Here is a 16,474-nt window from a genome sequence, read left to right on the forward strand (position 1 = left end):
TGAGGATAAGGAGCCAAATTCTGTATAAAATTGACACAGCAGTCCAAAATAGAAAAATCTAAGGGTTACTAATGACCATTAAAACAGTGATGCCAAGTCAATCAAAGCTAACGAAGAACTACAGCAACCTAATAAGGGGAGAGACTCCACCTCGCTCGATGGGAAAAGCAGGGAGCACGTGAAATAAAAAGAAAAGTGTAAAGACTGTATATTCTGGATTATGGAAAGATGTCCCACCACAGATGTTTGGGAGCAAGAAAAACAAAGAATACGTGACCTAAGATGATCAGCTAATATCTCCACCGAGTCTACTCTGTGGGGCTGTAGACTGCCCTACTATCCTCTGTATTGCGCAGATGAGGAATTTGAAGTTTAGACTTGCCCAAGGTCACACAACTAGCGATAAACCTTGAAGCCAGTTCTGTCAGACTCCAAATCCCACCTCTTACCTATAACGCTATGCTCTCCCCAATTACACACACCCTACAAAGCGTCCAAATTGATGACAAGAGAATTATTCATCCTGCAAGACTATGGAGTAGCAAAAATCACTGACTGCCACACTTACCCCAAATTCCTCCCAACCCTCCAAAGAGGGGGCCACATCCAGCTCGCTGCCCGTGTTCACAAATAAAGTGTGACTGGAACCCAACTATCCCACCTGCTGACTACGGTGGCTTTTGTAATGGCCAATTGGAGTAGTTCCCGTATGGCTGACAAAGCCATACCTGTTCCATGACCCTTTCCAGAACAGTCTGCCAGCCCTGCTCCAACGCCATCTTTGTCTGCACCCTCACCTGGGTGCTGGCACTGGGCCTCAGGGCCGTTGTGCCGCCACTCGTGTCCTGGACTTCGATCCGGCTGGAGAGGACCCCAAAGCACTGGGACACTTCCTGATAGCAGATCTTCCTGGGGAGCAAGTGTGGACAGTGCCTCTCAGAACAGCTCTGAGAGGGGAAGCGCCTCACACCAACACCCAGACCACGGCGCTCTGCAGCCCTCCTCCCCTGGCCCTCACCTGGGAGACTCGTAGAGGGGAACCGTGCGGATGTGCAGCTTCTGGATCTCGTCGATGGTGCCGATGGTGAGGGTGCTGTTGTTGGCCAGTGCCAGGCTGGAAAGAAGGGTCTGGGTTTAGACTGAGTAGACCCAAGGAAGGAAAGGATTCTATGAGGCAGCTCCGTAAGGGGAAGAAAAACAAGGCAGAATTACACTAGCTTCCTCCAGGCAGTGGCTCTCACCTCTGACTCCAGGCTAAGAATCACCTGGGGAGCCGTGACCTGTTCTGATGCCTGGTCCCACTGCTACTTCCCATCTTATTGAACAGGTCTGGGTGAGCCTCAACTGAGGTTTTTAACTGCTTTCTATTTAATGCTAACTGCAGCATTAGAATCTAGAACAGTGATTCTCAAATGATCATTTGCATCAGAATCAGCAGGCGTGCTTGCACTTCTTAAAGCTGACTGCTGGGCCCCACCCCCAGAGTTTCTGATTCAGTCCCCTCCCCCTGAAGGCCTGAGGAGTTTACATTTCTAAAGAGTTCCCAGCTAGTTCGGTGGCTGCTGGTGGGGGACCCTACTTTGAGAACCCCTGCTCGAGAGGCATACAGAATGATCTCTAAATCAGGGGTTCTGAAACCTGACTAACCATTTGAATCACTTGGGAGGTTTTCCTGAAAATACAGATTCTATGGCTGAAACCCCCGATCTACTGAATCAGAATTGGAGTAGGATTTGAAAAAACCTGTACTTTTTCAAAAGTGCCCCAAAGATTTCCGATGGGTAGCCAGATAGGAGAACCTCTGCTCTACACCTCCCGCCTCAGCGATTTATACTGATTCGACTTTGGGAGAAGGCGAGAGAGAAAGGGCTTGAGGAAAACGTCAGGCTGCCCTCAATGAGTGGCTCTTGCTGAAGAAAGAAAAAGCGGCTCACCTGTCAGGATAGCCATCAGAGTTGAGGGGACACATGTAGTTGACTTCCTTGAGGTTGACATTGGAGAAGACCAGTTTGTGGTTGCTGCTGTAGATGACAGTGGGACGGTCAGAGCAAGCAAAGACGTTGGTGGTAGAAAGAGAACGGAAAGTCCTCAATACCGTGGGCTGGGTGCCCAGAGTCACCTTCTTACGGTCGCTCAACAGGCCTACAGAGAGAATGGCATCAGGAGGAAGTAGGAAGGAAAGGAAACAGGACAAAGAGCTGGGTCGTGAAGGTTCAAAAGCAGTACCCCGAGGCTAAGGCAACTCCACACTCCTTGTTTCTCCGAGGGCCCTCCATTCAAAGTGTTCTTCTCACCTGTCTCAATGTTGAGCCCGAAGTAGAAAAGCGCCCCATCTCCCAAGGCACAAAGGAGGTAGTGGCTACTCTCAAAAGTGGTCATCAGGATGGAACGAGGAATGATCTCTGTGGGAGAGGGGCACATTAAGATCTTGTTCCACATTCTGACTGATCCCAACCCTTCAAAGGTCCTTACAAGCCACCTACCTCCACCCAGCATCTCTTTGTGCAGTAGCTCAAAAGAAGGCAGCTTCAAGATACGCGCGGAGATGTCGGTCCAGAGGCCAATGGCACAAAGAGGGGACAGCCCACTGCTGTCCCCCAGTGGGGTGATGTCCAAGCAGGCCACTTCATGTTCCATCTCTGTGTGGCTGAACAAAGAGGAGTATGGCCGAGGAAGGACTCCGAGGATGAAAGAAGCCCCGGAGAACAGGGGAGGGGGACAAAGAGCAGACAGATAAGCACACACCTGATCTGCCGGAGCTCCTGAGGACGGATCTGCAGGTAGTAGAGGGCCCTTCCCACCGCCACCACCACCTGGCTGCAGTTGCAGGAGGCCACACTGATGTTCTTGCCCTGAGGCTCCTTCCACTCACCGACCAGAGCCTTAGGTTCCTGAGAGACCAACCTCACAGATGCTGAAGTGATCTACAAAAGGAAGAGAAAGGTCTCCGAGCACCTGCTGGGATCCACACACCAGTGGGAAGGTGGTAAACGCTGCCCTAGTGGAACCCTAAAAATAAACTACAGCAGCCCTCTTCGCCCTGTTTTACCCCAAACCCAAACTCCTACAAGAGTTAGTTCTGACAGATGCCATTTTGAGCTGAAGTCCCGAAGAAGACTGGCTTAAGGCCGCTTCCACCTTACCTATCGGCAACCTGTTTCATTCTGATGAAGTCCTGGGAGAGGGATCAATGGAGGAAGACCCGGTGACTACAGTCTAGCAGTTTTTCTCATCCCAAAAATCAGTTCTCTAAAATAGCCACGTTCTTTACTGTGCACGAACCATTAAAATTATTTAAACTTCTGGGGTGTCTGGCTGGCTTGGTCAGTGGATTGAGCATGCGACTCTTGACCTCAGGGTCGGGAGTTCAAGCCCCACTCTGGGTGTGGTGACTATTTAAAAATAAAACCTTAAAAAAAAGAAAATTCTTTTTTTTTTTCAAGATTTTATTTATCTGACAGAGAGAGAGACTGAGCACGGGGAGCAGCAGAGGGAGAGAGAAGCAGGCTCCCTGCTGAGCAGAGCCCAACGATGTGGGGCTCGATCCCAGGACAGGACCCAAGCCCAAGGCAAACACTCAACCAACTGAGCCACCCAGACATCCCAAAAAATAAAATTCTTTAGTATAGGCTATAAAATTATCTTGAAATATGCTTAATCAATCTATTTCATTACTGAAATAAAACAAAAAGCAGGCTGATGACACTGTAACGGACGTTATGAATTCATCTTAGGATGTATTAGGATTGTCCCTATCAAAGCTGAGCTCCTATTTAAAGAGGAAAACCCTTTAATAACAGATACATGAGCTGGTGCCAGTCTTCAGGCCACTAGTTAGAAAAAACTCAAAGCAATGAATCATTAGTAACTGGGCACCTCCCACACTTGGTCCACAAACCAACAGAACGTTCCGTCTGGCTTTTGTCAAATCCACAACTGCCTGTTGGCTAAAAGGAAGACCCAAGTGGATAAAAAGATGGACAAGATTCATTAATCCTCAGCACACAAGTACCACACCCAACACTGGCAAACACTGACTCTAGCCACAGTTAAGAAAAGTTCCAAAGGCTAAAGAGATGTGCAGAAAGTGAAGACCGCCAGGAGTCACTGAACTCAAACAACCAGGGAGTAGGCAGGTGCTCAGAAATCAGACTCTCGTGGCTAACAAGGGCCAAAAGGATATCTGACCCCCATATCGCATATAGATTTAAAACAAAATCAGAACAGAGTAAAAGCTCTGGTTCTAATAATCAATGTGGAAAGTGCTGCCAACAGTCATATATGGACGGGAGCACTAAGACTAAATAGGTATGTATTAGTACAAAAAGGGAAAACACGTGTCTCAGAAAACTGGGCATAATTAGTGCGAAAATGATACCCCAAACCATAAAAATATTATGATCCCAGTCTGTAAAAGACAATACAAATAAATACTACATATACTTACAGAAGAAAAATAAAGCTAAAAGGAATAACTCCAAAGTTAAGGAGCTGTTAAGTTGTTTTCTCTGAGTGGCGGGTTATCAGGTAATTTTAAAAATTTTTTCTAGGATCTGTTACTTTTAGAGCCATAAAAACAGACTGTGGTAAAATCCTGCAGTGCTCTACACTGCACTCTAAATCAAATTTAAGTCAACAGGGCTTGCCCCTTTGAGTCATTACCTGGATGAGTTGCTGATGAGCCACGTTGCCACAGAAGAAAGTCTGCTGATCATCCACGAAACCCATCAGTTCGGTTTCTTCCACCTCTTCTCCGTTTAACATGAGAACTCTGCAGGGGAAGGGAAGGCCTGGGTCAGCCAGACCAGCTCTCCCACCCTGTAACCATCACGGAAACGCATGCAGGAGGCGCCAGACTCACCCTTACCTTGTTTGGCCCACAAAAGAGAGCACCAGAGTGTCATCAGTCTCCCGGTTAGGGTCAGAGCGCAGTGGCCACAGACCTGGAACAAAGATCAAGGATAAAGATGCAGAGCACAGCCCAACACTCGGCTCCCCACATCTAAGGAAAGGCAGCCAGGCCTCAGGGAGGAGCAGGAACTTTGTGGAGTCCGTCCTGAAGCTGAAACAGTCACTCTGTTCTTTCCTGGTTTTAAGACCCTGAAGAAGTTATTTTTAAAACTGCTTTGAGCCTAATATTTTAAAGTGTTTCCTTTGACTTTGGATAAGATGATACATTTCTATGACTCAAAATCAAAATTTACCTTTAAAATGTGTACAGAGAAGTTTCACTCCTATACCTCTCCCTGAAACCTATCCCCCAAATAAATCAAGTCTCTTATTCTTCAAAAAAATATATTTTTTTTAATTTAAGGAATTCGGTAGTCACTGTTTTATAACCAAATACAAATATAGGGGCGCCTGGCTGGCTCAGTCGGTAGAATGTGTGACTCTTGATCTCAGGGCTGTGGGTTCGAGCCCTGTGTTGGGTGTACAGGTTATTTAAAAATAAAAGTTAAAAAAAGTTACACACACACATATATATAAAACTGCCCATCATACACTGTTCTGCACTATGCTTTTCCATTTTATACTAAAGCCCTTATCACAATGGAACAGGACCTTGTTTTCGAAAGCTACACAGCATTTAATGACACAGATGTACCAGTTTTAAGTCTCCACTGATGGATACTTTTTCAGTATTGTGCATACAATGCCACAACAAATGATCTTATATTTACATCACTCTGTATAAAGGTTTAGGGAGTAGATGCTTAGAATTAGTCACTAAATTAAATGCAGGTGCAGTTTTGGCAGACGTTACCAATGAGCCTGCTTAGCTCCTCCCGGCCCTCACCAACACAGTGTTGTCAAACTTTTGGATTCTGGTCACCTGGTAAAGAATGGTATCACTATTCGATTTTGATTTGCATCTCCCTTAGTACAAGTGAGGCCTGCTACCTGTCCATGCATACCCTTCGCCAATTTGGGGGCAAGAATTTTGGTGACCTTCTTTGTAGAAATGTTTCGATAAATTAGGCCTTTGTCTGTAAGATGAACTACAAAAGTTTTTATCTGGATTGCCATTTCTTATGACTTAGCTTTACAGAGTTTTGTTTTTGCCATGCAGAAGTGTTTCATGTTGTTGAATTAACCAATCTTTCCCTTTGCTTCTGCACTTTGAGTCATAGTTTAAAAGGCCTTCCCCACTCTAAAATCATAATAAATCGAATAAAGGAATTTGACTTTTTCTTTGAACTTTTATATGGCTTCCTTTTTACATTAAGTCTAATCCATTTGGGTTCTAGCAAGGCATACAAAGTACAGTATGGATCCAAACTTACCTTTCCCAGTTGATAACTGGGAACACCATTTATTAAAAACCATTTATTAAACATTTAAAAAAACCATCTTTATCTCACCGAACTGAGATACCACCACCATTGTACACTAAATTCCCACATGTAACTGTGTCTATTTCTGGACTTTTTTTTAATTTCTGGATTTTTGAGTCTGCTCAAGGAACTCTGCCTATTAGTGCACCAAAACCACACTTTCATTTACTAAGGTTTAATGGTATGTTTTAATATCTGGTAGGACTAGTCCTGTCTTGCTGATCCTTTTTAAGTCTTCCTGGCTTTTCTTGCTGCTTCCTTTTTCCGTTTGGACTCTGGCTTATCTAGGTTAAGAAAAAAAACCTCTTGATATTTTTATTGAGATACATTAAATACAAAAATAAATAGGCCAAAGAGGGGCGTCTGGTTGGCTCAGTTGGTTAAGCGTCTGCCTCTGGGTCAGGTCGTGATCCCAGGGTCCTGGGATCGAGTCCCACATCGGGCTCCCTGCTCAGCAGGGAGTCTGCTTCTCCCTCTGACCCTCTCCCCTCTTGTGCTCTCTCTCTCTCAAATAAATAAAATCTTAAAAAAAAAAATAGGTCAAAGAGAGACCGCTTTATAATTTAATTTATAGGATCTTGGTATGTTTTTCATTTCATCAATCTATCCTTTGAATCCTTAAGAAGTATTTTAAAGTTTTCCCTGTATAGGTTTTACACATTTCTTCTTAAATTTAGTCCTTGGTTGGGACACCTGGGTGGCTCAGTTAAGCATCTGCCTTCGGCTCAGGTCATGATGCTGGGATCAAGCCCCACATCGGGCTCCCCTACTTCTCCCTCTGCCTGCCACTCCCCCTGCTTTTGTGCACACACATGCACTCTGACAAACAAATAAGCTTTTTTTTTTTTTTTTTTTTTTACAAATAAGCATCTTTTAAAATAAAATTTATTCATTGGCATTTTGCCTTTTTATTACTATCGTAAATTAGCTCCTTCCCTCCACTATACCTTCAAACGGACTGTGTTTTCATGTGAATGCTACTGATTTCAGTACATTAATTTTATATCCTGCTGCCTTAATGAACTCTCACTGTCTAGTTTTCAGTTGATTCTCCTAGATTTTGTACTTTTATCATCTCTTCCTTTCTAATTCATAAACCTCTATTTCTTTATCTGTTCCCATCCTCTTATCTTCTGATAGTCTAAATAACTTTTTTCTGATGTACCCTATGTTTTACTTTATGATTCAATCGGATCATTTTTTTCTTACAATAGGTGAGTTTAGCCCATTCACATTTACTGATACAACATGTCAGATATATCAGACACATGTGCAGATTTCGTATCATCCTGAGTCGTGTCTACTACTTATACATCATAAAAGTCTTCCACTACGTAGTCTTCCTTTGATCTTTTTGTTATAGTTCTCCTGGAATTTAACTATGTATTTTTGTTCTAGAAGTTAATAACTTCACACTTACACCTTTGTATGATATTCTCAGTCTCCTCTTTTTTCAGGAATTCTATCAGTTCCCTTACAAAAACATTAAATTTAACTTACAAACTTTTACTTTCCATTTCTCTACTCCATGATCCAATTTTGGTCAATCAAGTTTACTCTGGTACTTTTAAATATGTTTAAGCTTCTACCACTTATTTGTCATTATGACTTTTTTTACTCTTCATCTGACCTGCTTTCCTCTAGCTCCCACCCACGTGCCTTCACAACACATGAGGCCAAAGGCCAAGGTCACTTGAATACGATATGCATCCTATGTCTACCAAAGGGTTACCTTTGATGCCGGGTAAGTCAATGCTGGCATGCTCATGGATTCCAATTCCGTTCCGGATGATCCTCAAGGAACCTTCCTTGAAAGCCCCAGAGCAAGTAACCAGCTGCAAGCAGAGAAAAGCTTTCTAAATACCTCCCTCCAGAGCCTGAGGCCATCATACCGATGCCCAGAAAATAAACAAGCTATACCTAATCCCAAGGACCCTTTCAGTGGAGCTAGGTTTGAGGAAGCTCACTTAACAGAGGCTGCTTTCCAAGCCCCCAAGTTTACCAAGCGGACAGGACGTTCGAGTCCAAGAAGCAGAAAGCAACTACCACTGTTCCTAGCAAGCTGGCTTCCATCCATAGAACCTAGTTTACTAGAAAGAGCACAGGATCTAGAGTCAGACACACCTGCGACTTGGAGGTTATGTGACCTTGGACAAGTTACTTGATCCTTCCCAGTCCCAAGCCTCCTCACTTCTGAAATGGTCAAGAATTCCTATCTAATTAGGGTGCTCATGTGACCACAGATGATGTAGATCTGTATCACAGACCAAGCGATACACTCGATAAATGGTAGTTATCCTTGCATTATTGGGATTAGTGAGTGATCCTAAAAGTTAACTTCAGTGGGCACTCCACACTCCAAACAGGCAAGTCTAGGAGGACACGGTTTGAGTGGGCAGGCGTATCAGCTATTCATTTCTGGGATGACCCCCTTACCTGTCCCTGCCCCTGCCTCTCCAGGTCCACTACGCACATGTCCACGATGGGTCCTAAATTGGTAAACGTTTCCATGGCCACTACATAGGAGCCTTGTTCATTGCTGTCAACATTGAGCTAAGAAGAAAAAAAGAGTTAGTCCTGGAATGCTCTTAAGAGATTCACCCTAGAGAGATGGTTATCATCCAAAAGAAACTCTCAGTCCTATGAGATTGCCCTTCTTGTGCTCCACTGCATGCTTCTAGAAGGGGACTGCTGACTAAGAAACATGGTTGGCCTACAGGCAAGCCTACAGGAGACCCACTAATCAGTCAGGAATTTCTAATCTGTGAGTCCCGTGGATGGATTTCAAAGCAGCAGTTTGGAAATTAATGCAAAATGCTCGCAAGCATTTTTCTGCAGGGAAGGTCCAAAGTTTTTGTCTTCTAGAGGGGGTCCAGCACAGCAGACTATGACCTATTTGAAGGTAGCAGCTAGGTCTTGTTCATAATTGTATCCACTGCATCCAGCACCTTGCCTGACACATCTGTTGAATGAACCTTTAAGACAAAGAGCTAGTCAGGGGAGGATGTGAAATCAGCCAAGGAGAAAGCTGCATAGTACGGACATGGATGAACTGAAGAAATTCTGCGAGGCTCCAAACACAGGAGAAACCTGAGGAAGCAGTGAAGGCACCAAAGTACCCAAAAAGAAGAAAGTGTCTTCTCACCTTCACAAGCTGGGAGTCCCCAAGGCGAGACCCAACGAACACAACACCGTTATCGAGGTATGTCAAGCATTCAGCAATAGAGGTCTAAAAGAGAGTCAATGGCATGAGAGACATCAGAACGAACACCCCATGGGAGACTGACATGTCCTACCACCTCCTCAACACCTGTTAAGAAAATGAACAGCTGTGGCCGTGAGTCCTGAAACAATTCTCCATTTCAAATCCCCAGGTCACCCTAAGCAAACGTTCCTAAATCTCTGAAGCTTATGACTCCATTTATCACATCCTTACAGTCAGAAAAATCTACACTTTATCTTGCAGGTGCCTGCCCCAAACGATCATTTTAATCCCAATGGCTCTAGTCTCCTCAAAATAATTAGAAACCTCTAAAATTCACTGCATAATTCTTAAACTTTTGGGGGAACCTCTTCCTGGAATTAAATATCAGCATTAAATTAATGTTTAATTCTGAATGCCATCCTTTTTCTCTTCCTTTTTATGCTTGAGGTAGTGCCCAGCTGTCTGTGAGATTCTCCAACATTTCACTTATTCAAAAACCAACTTCCACAGCAGGACTGACCAGTTGTTGCTGGGTGCTAAGTACCACAAATCTCACACTGCTCACACTGTGAGTCACATTCCCACATTCGCTATACCCCTAGGAGAACGTAACAGATGTGGGTCAAGCCCCACCTCTCCGAGGAGCTCCACACGGAGATCTTTGAGGGTGACAGTGCCATCCATCTGTTCCTCCTTCTCCAAAAGCAGCATGAAGAGCCGTCCTTCCATGTCTCCCAGCAGATAGCGGGAACCATTGGGGTCCACACGATTGTGACACACAATCGTGCTTTGCTGCCAAGAGGGAAGACATGATCATTAGAGATTAAATGTCTCCCATAACCAAAGAGCAAACCCTTGTGAGGCACTCCCTTTACCAAACCCAGCCATTTCACAAGCAAGGAATCCACTTAGCTAAGACTATATGTGTGATTAAAGATGGGGACATTTTTATTCTGAAGACAATTTTCTGAGGAACTCAGTATACCTTAAATGGTTATTCATGTATTATTCCACAGGAACACAGAAATATACAGAAAGTAGGAAGCAGCTCTAAGTATTCACTGGACTATGGATACTATCACAGATTTTGTTATTTCCTCACTATTACTAATTACCTCCCACTGCTAATGCTATACCATGGATTTTGTTATTTATCCTTTAACTTACTTTTGTATTAATCCTTATGACTTGAAACATTAAGATTTGAAACTTTTAGGACTAGTTAAGTCTATACAACTGATTGCTAAGTTACCTTCGCATGACCTGAGCTCTGAAAACATTCAAAAAAATTTGCAAAATTCTTCCCTTCTTAAAGTTGCCCCAGTTGATGGAAACGGTACACCTACTTTGATTACTACTTCTTTCTCGTAGTTAGCAACCAAGCTCTCAGTAAGCAAAACCAGACCAGTCTCTCTTTGTATTCCCAATGACCAACACAGTATCTTCCATAGTAAACAGTATAACAGACATATGTAAATATCCCTTTGACGAAGAGAGAGAAAAAGAGGAGCAGGGTTAAGAATAAGGGCGAAAAACAGGAGGGAAAAGTAAAAGACCGCTGCTCACCTTGATGATAGGAGGGGCAATTGCCAGGTACTTGTCACCATTGTGATAGGTGATGGATTCCTGTCCAATGATGATGGCCCCTCCGAAGGGCTCTGGGACTGCGGGAGAGAGGGCAGCATTAGAATGCTCAGCACTTCGCACCTGCCAAGCACTGCAGCAGCAAGGGCACTGATCCAGCCATCTCTGAGGCAAACCTTAAGATAATCATTCTTTTTAAAAAAGACATCAAAGTCCAGGGAACATGATAGCCTTTAACTGAGACTGCTGTCTGAGAAATTTCAGGCTGGCATTATCTAACCCTGGTTGATATTTTTATTGTCACTCTTTTGGTGTTTCTGAGTTCCTAGGGGTGAGGAGTCGTCTGTGCTCTTCTGCCTGCATTCCTCCCCTTTTCTCTCCTAAACTTTGGTCCTTTTCAAAGTTTTTTTTTTTCTTCCTTGTTCCTTAGTTTAATTTCCCCCATTAGCAGGGCCACCATTTAGAAAAGCCAATTCTCACTTGAGAGTTTTAAAATTTCTCTCCTAAATGAGACACACAACGTAACGTCGTGGGGAGGATACAGAAGGAGCAGAGGCCTGGAGTCAGGCACAGGCATGGGCAAGCCCCTCGGGCCAGGCTTCCTCATCTGCGAAACAGTCACATTAGATTAAACTCTGTGGGTTCCCTGCAGTTTTTAAATGTTATGCCCAACAATAAAATGAGAATAATTTCTACATGCCACTTTGAAAATCAATCTCAGTGGTTCATAGTTAACCCCTCTACCCCAAAATAAAGGAAAGCTATACTTTTGGGAAGGAATAAAAAAAGAGATAATCCCAAAGACAGCAATGGGAAAAGCAAAGGAAAGCACATTTAGATATAGGAGACCTCAGGGCTGCTGAGTAATAAGTGTGCGTAATAGCACCTGAGCACTGGAATGAAGGAGCAGAGGTGAGGCAGGAACAAGAGTAAGGAACAGGCCCTGGACATATCCAAAACCCCAACCAACCTGCAATCACCATGGAAGCTTCAGCTTCTACGTTTTCCTGTTTCCAAGGGCCCTTATTGAACTCCTTCTCTCGGAGAGATACCTCGTAGGTTTTCACGTGCCGCCCCTGAGGGTCCTAGGTGGGGAAAGGTGGAGTGGTTAGCCCTTAGGACGGGCGAAGCTTGGACTGGAAAGGAGTCCTGAAAGGGACAGGCCACTACCACCCAGCATGTGACCATCCTATCACGTTGGCCTTACTATCCTGACCCATCTGTATGTTGACAGCCACCAACTAAGCCTGAGACTGGGTAGACTGAGACTCAGACCTACTGTTTCTAACAATTCAACCAAGCAAGACAGGGTTAAGAATTAGAAAAATCAATCTGACACACTATACTAATCACCATAGGAAATACAACGTACACAGGTATTATCTGTGGGTACTTATAAGATATATGCATGTTCTATGGCCTCAAGGAATTTTTGAAATAGCTTAAAAAAAAAAATACATTGAGAAGCTAAATATACACCTAAGAGATTAAAAATTTTGTTTGAGGGGTGCCTGGCTGGCTCAGTTGGTGAAGCAAGCAATTCTTGATCTCGGGGTCATGAGTTTGAGCCCCATGTTGGGTCTGGAGATTACTTAAAAAAAATTTTTGCTTGGGGGCGCCTGGGTGGCTCAGTGGGCTAAGCTTCTGCCATCTTCCCCCTCTTCCTCTGAATCATGACTCAAACCAGGCCTAAGGCTGTCAAAGTCACCTCTGAGAGACTAAAAGAGCAGGGACGGGGAGGGTGCAATCAGCCAGCGGGAGACGGCCTCAACAACAGCCAGATGAAAGCCTAAGAAGTTATGGAAAGAATTCAACACTGTGTTTCGGGGCAGGGGCCATATCTTAATCACTGTTAATAGCTCCTGACATACTTATAATGACTACCTTTTGCACAGTAACTCTCTAAATATTTACACCCATATTTGAATTTTGGGCACAAAACAGGAGATAGTCATTTTTAGTTGATGAAAGATCTTTCCATCAATGACCAGGGGTAAGACTGAACTTCACAAAAAGTTCAAGCTGGGGGTTTGATTTGGGCCCCTGAGAGCACACGCACACACCCGCGCGCGCGCGCACACACACACACACACACACACAGGAATGAAGATGGGTCACAACTGGCAGCCCTGAGGCTAGGAACAGAGTCAGCCTTGAATAACCAACATCAATGTTTTAATGACCTGGTATTTACAAAACTGAAGAAGGGAAAGAAATTCTAAGTTTTTATTTCACCTATGATCAGTAAAGCACAGTGAACAAGATCAAACAAAATCCCCTGAAGTAATTTCAACCTTATTCAATTGAACTTCATCCCAACAAGCCTCTGAACTCTAGCACTTATGGTGACACTAAGGAATATACAAAAATACATCAGTGTTCCCAATACTTAACACAGCTACCAAACGTGCCCACACACAGCACTTGGACTCGGACTATGTTTCCTTCCACCATTTATTCAATCATATGCAAGTGAAATGACCGCATGCTGTATGGCTTCTTGTTAAAACGCTGAGATTTTACCAAGATAGAGCAAGTTAGTCTGATGCTCTGCCACCCCACCCCCCACTTAACAAATCTGGCTCAGAGAACAGCTGCCCTGGATCAGCTCTGCTAAAGTTTTAGGCACAGCCTAAAATAGAAGTCAACAGCCAACAAGTCACCAGAAAGTGAGTGCTGCACAAAATGCAAACCCCTTCTTAGAAGACATAAGTAAGTAAACGTCACCAAGATGTTTTTTTCTTTGCTTATAAGGGCAATTTCTAGATCATTTCTCTACAGCTAAGTTTTAATAATCCCATAGCATGCCGTTAAGAGACTCAGACAAAGTATAAACTGGGTCACCCTATAAAATCTCCAAGGTCCACAAGAATGTAATCTCAGGATTAAAACCTGCTACCAGCGCCAGAGAGCTTCCTGCCTTATTAAGTACTACTGCACTGCAGACGCAACTGAAACCTGACCCATATTAATTATGCTGTTCAAAGCATTTCAGGACAAATACATTACACTCTCTGCCTACCCTACTACCAAATCCAGACAGTCCAATTAGTGAAAATCAACTCCCACAATGTGAAACCACATAGCTTTTCCCTCTCTCCTCCTCTCTCTCTACCAATACCTGGTAGACAAAGCAGATGGTAGGTGCTTGGCAACCATATAGAAACTTGACGTCGATGACATGCAGCTCCTCGAGGCGGATGTTAAAGGCCTTGAGCTCTTTATTGTCCCGATCTAGCGGAATAACCTTGAAAAGGCCATCATAGAGTCGCAGGCCAATCATCCGGCACTCAGGGTCGATGATGCCAATAATGCCCGTCTCCGAGGGGCGGCCAATACGGTCCTGGGAAGTAAAATTGGGGTTAGGGAAGCATCTCAACACTCAGAGTAACAGAGGACATCGGGCACCTCTTCCCCAAGATGATTTTACGGGTGGTGATAAAGCTAGTGGCATCCAACTGACACGCCAGGGAGGCCAATTACAGTGCATACCTTCTTGCAAAACGCTAATTCTCAATGTTAGTGCCCTGTCCCTTGGACTCTTCCTTTCTTCATAAAAGCTTAAACCCTTAGTGTTTTCTCCCTGTTTCTCTGATCACAGAGAGAGCCCCCAGCAGTTCAATTTTCTTTATCAAGTCATGACAGCTCTATCCAAAAAACTCTCATCAGCCTGAAGCAGCCACCTCACCTGGACATTGCCATGGGCTCGTGTTATGATATCAATGCTCTCGCCACTCTGCTTATACTCCAGGATGCAGGCATTGTATTTAGCTGTCAGGATAAACAGTAGGTCCTTGCTCTCGCCCTGGAAACCAACATAATACCATCAAAAGAAGTTCTTTTTGAAACAAGAATACTATCCAGCCTCTAAGCATTTTTCTTTAAGGATGCTAAATTCCTTAAGAACTTTCTTTTCTCCCTGAAGAGAAAAATCCATAGTGAGTAGGTAACACACATCAGATGCATACACCCTAAGGGTGTGTGCAAAAGGCCAGAACTGAAGCTGGTAAACATCTAGTCTGCACTTTGATGATTGTACATCTCTTTGCCCTACCTACAATAATGTCTTGTCTATTTCCATCTCAAGCTAATCTCACTCATTCCATTCAAATTCTGAAAGATGAATGTAATGCCTCCTCTAAACATCTCCCAACTATTTGAAGGGAGAAAAAAACATGATTAACAATGCAAGCTAAAATGGATCTACAAAGTCTTACCTACTTATTAACAGAGTCCCCCAAAGAGTGAATATTTTGTTCAAAGGGTTACAATTAAAATTTTGAATCCACTGTGTTCTTGTCAGATTCAATTAAAATATAATGAAACAATATGGATGAAAACATCTGAATTACAATAATGATAATACTATGATAACTGTTAACACCAAATGTTTGCTATGATTTAATAGCTCCTATGTTATTAAACATTTCATCTTCTTAATAACCCAGAGATTTTATACTGCGATCCCCATTTGGACAGGCAAATAAGGCTCTGAAAAGTTAGGTGATACCCGAAGTTAAAATTAAGAAGGAATAAAGCCAGGACTGCCCTAACCTAGAGCCTACTCTGAATCAGTATGGTGACCCACATTTCAAACTGCTTTAATTTCCCCTTCTAAAGAAGTCAACTTAATCAATTTTTTCCTAGTGACTCTCTTCTACTTCTAGGAACCTTGTTCAAGAATATAAATTGAGGGAAGCCTCAGTGGCTTAGTTGGTTAAGCATCTGCCTTTGGCTCAGGTCAGGATCCCAGGGTCCTGGGATGGAGTCCCGCATCGGGCTCCCTGCTTAGCGGGGAGCCTGCTTCTCCCTCTGCTTGTGCGTTCCCTCTCTATCTCTGACAAATAAATAAAATCTTAAATATATACGTATATATATATATATATAAATTGAAGCCCGCCATTCAAAAGAAAAAGATTTTCTCTCCTAAACCTCACTCCACCCACCCCAAGCAAAAGTGTAAAACAACGTAAAACCATCTAAGTTCTCGTTGCTGGGCCCAACCCAGAGCACTTACCTTGGGCCTGAAAAGCTCCATGACTGCAATCTTCCCATACATGCCCACCTCTTTGACGGGCCGAAGCCCCTCAGCAGTGACCACATAGATCTCTAATCTCGTGTTTTTGGCGATCAACAGGTTCAAGTCTTCAGCTGAAGTAAAGTGTCCTGAAAGGAACAGATCCTCTAACTTTTGAAGCCAGAGCAGTACCTAAATAATCCTATCACTTCTACTTAAATGCCTCCAGAATTCTCATTTACTTCACTTATTTCTCTGGCTCCCTCCATTCACTTAACTTCTCGCCAAATCCAGCATCTCAAAGAGTCTCACTTCATACATTCAAGAAAGCTA

The 16,474-nt window shown here is 43.6% G+C and overlaps 1 protein-coding gene across 1 annotated transcript in view; it reads right to left on the minus strand.

The window, feature by feature from the left end:
- The window catches only part of DDB1 (damage specific DNA binding protein 1), a 30,059-nt gene that overhangs the window by 12,393 nt on the left and 1,192 nt on the right, over positions 1–16,474 (minus strand). The window contains exons 2-18 of the mRNA XM_035012956.1: positions 16,142–16,290; positions 14,813–14,929; positions 14,246–14,467; positions 12,095–12,209; positions 11,107–11,204; positions 10,174–10,332; positions 9,481–9,564; positions 8,772–8,888; positions 8,068–8,170; positions 4,868–4,943; positions 4,663–4,771; positions 2,746–2,924; positions 2,484–2,647; positions 2,295–2,402; positions 1,935–2,142; positions 1,019–1,114; positions 798–909 (exon numbers count right to left, since the gene is read on the minus strand). Coding sequence (XP_034868847.1) covers positions 798–909; positions 1,019–1,114; positions 1,935–2,142; positions 2,295–2,402; positions 2,484–2,647; positions 2,746–2,924; positions 4,663–4,771; positions 4,868–4,943; positions 8,068–8,170; positions 8,772–8,888; positions 9,481–9,564; positions 10,174–10,332; positions 11,107–11,204; positions 12,095–12,209; positions 14,246–14,467; positions 14,813–14,929; positions 16,142–16,290 — 2,216 coding nt within the window. The remainder of the gene's footprint in view (positions 1–797; positions 910–1,018; positions 1,115–1,934; positions 2,143–2,294; positions 2,403–2,483; positions 2,648–2,745; positions 2,925–4,662; positions 4,772–4,867; positions 4,944–8,067; positions 8,171–8,771; positions 8,889–9,480; positions 9,565–10,173; positions 10,333–11,106; positions 11,205–12,094; positions 12,210–14,245; positions 14,468–14,812; positions 14,930–16,141; positions 16,291–16,474) is intronic.

This window comes from Mirounga leonina, unplaced genomic scaffold (assembly GCF_011800145.1).
Source record: "Mirounga leonina isolate KUSES-001 unplaced genomic scaffold, KU_Mleo_1.0 Mir_166, whole genome shotgun sequence".
Classification (NCBI taxonomy): Eukaryota; Metazoa; Chordata; class Mammalia; order Carnivora; family Phocidae; genus Mirounga; species Mirounga leonina.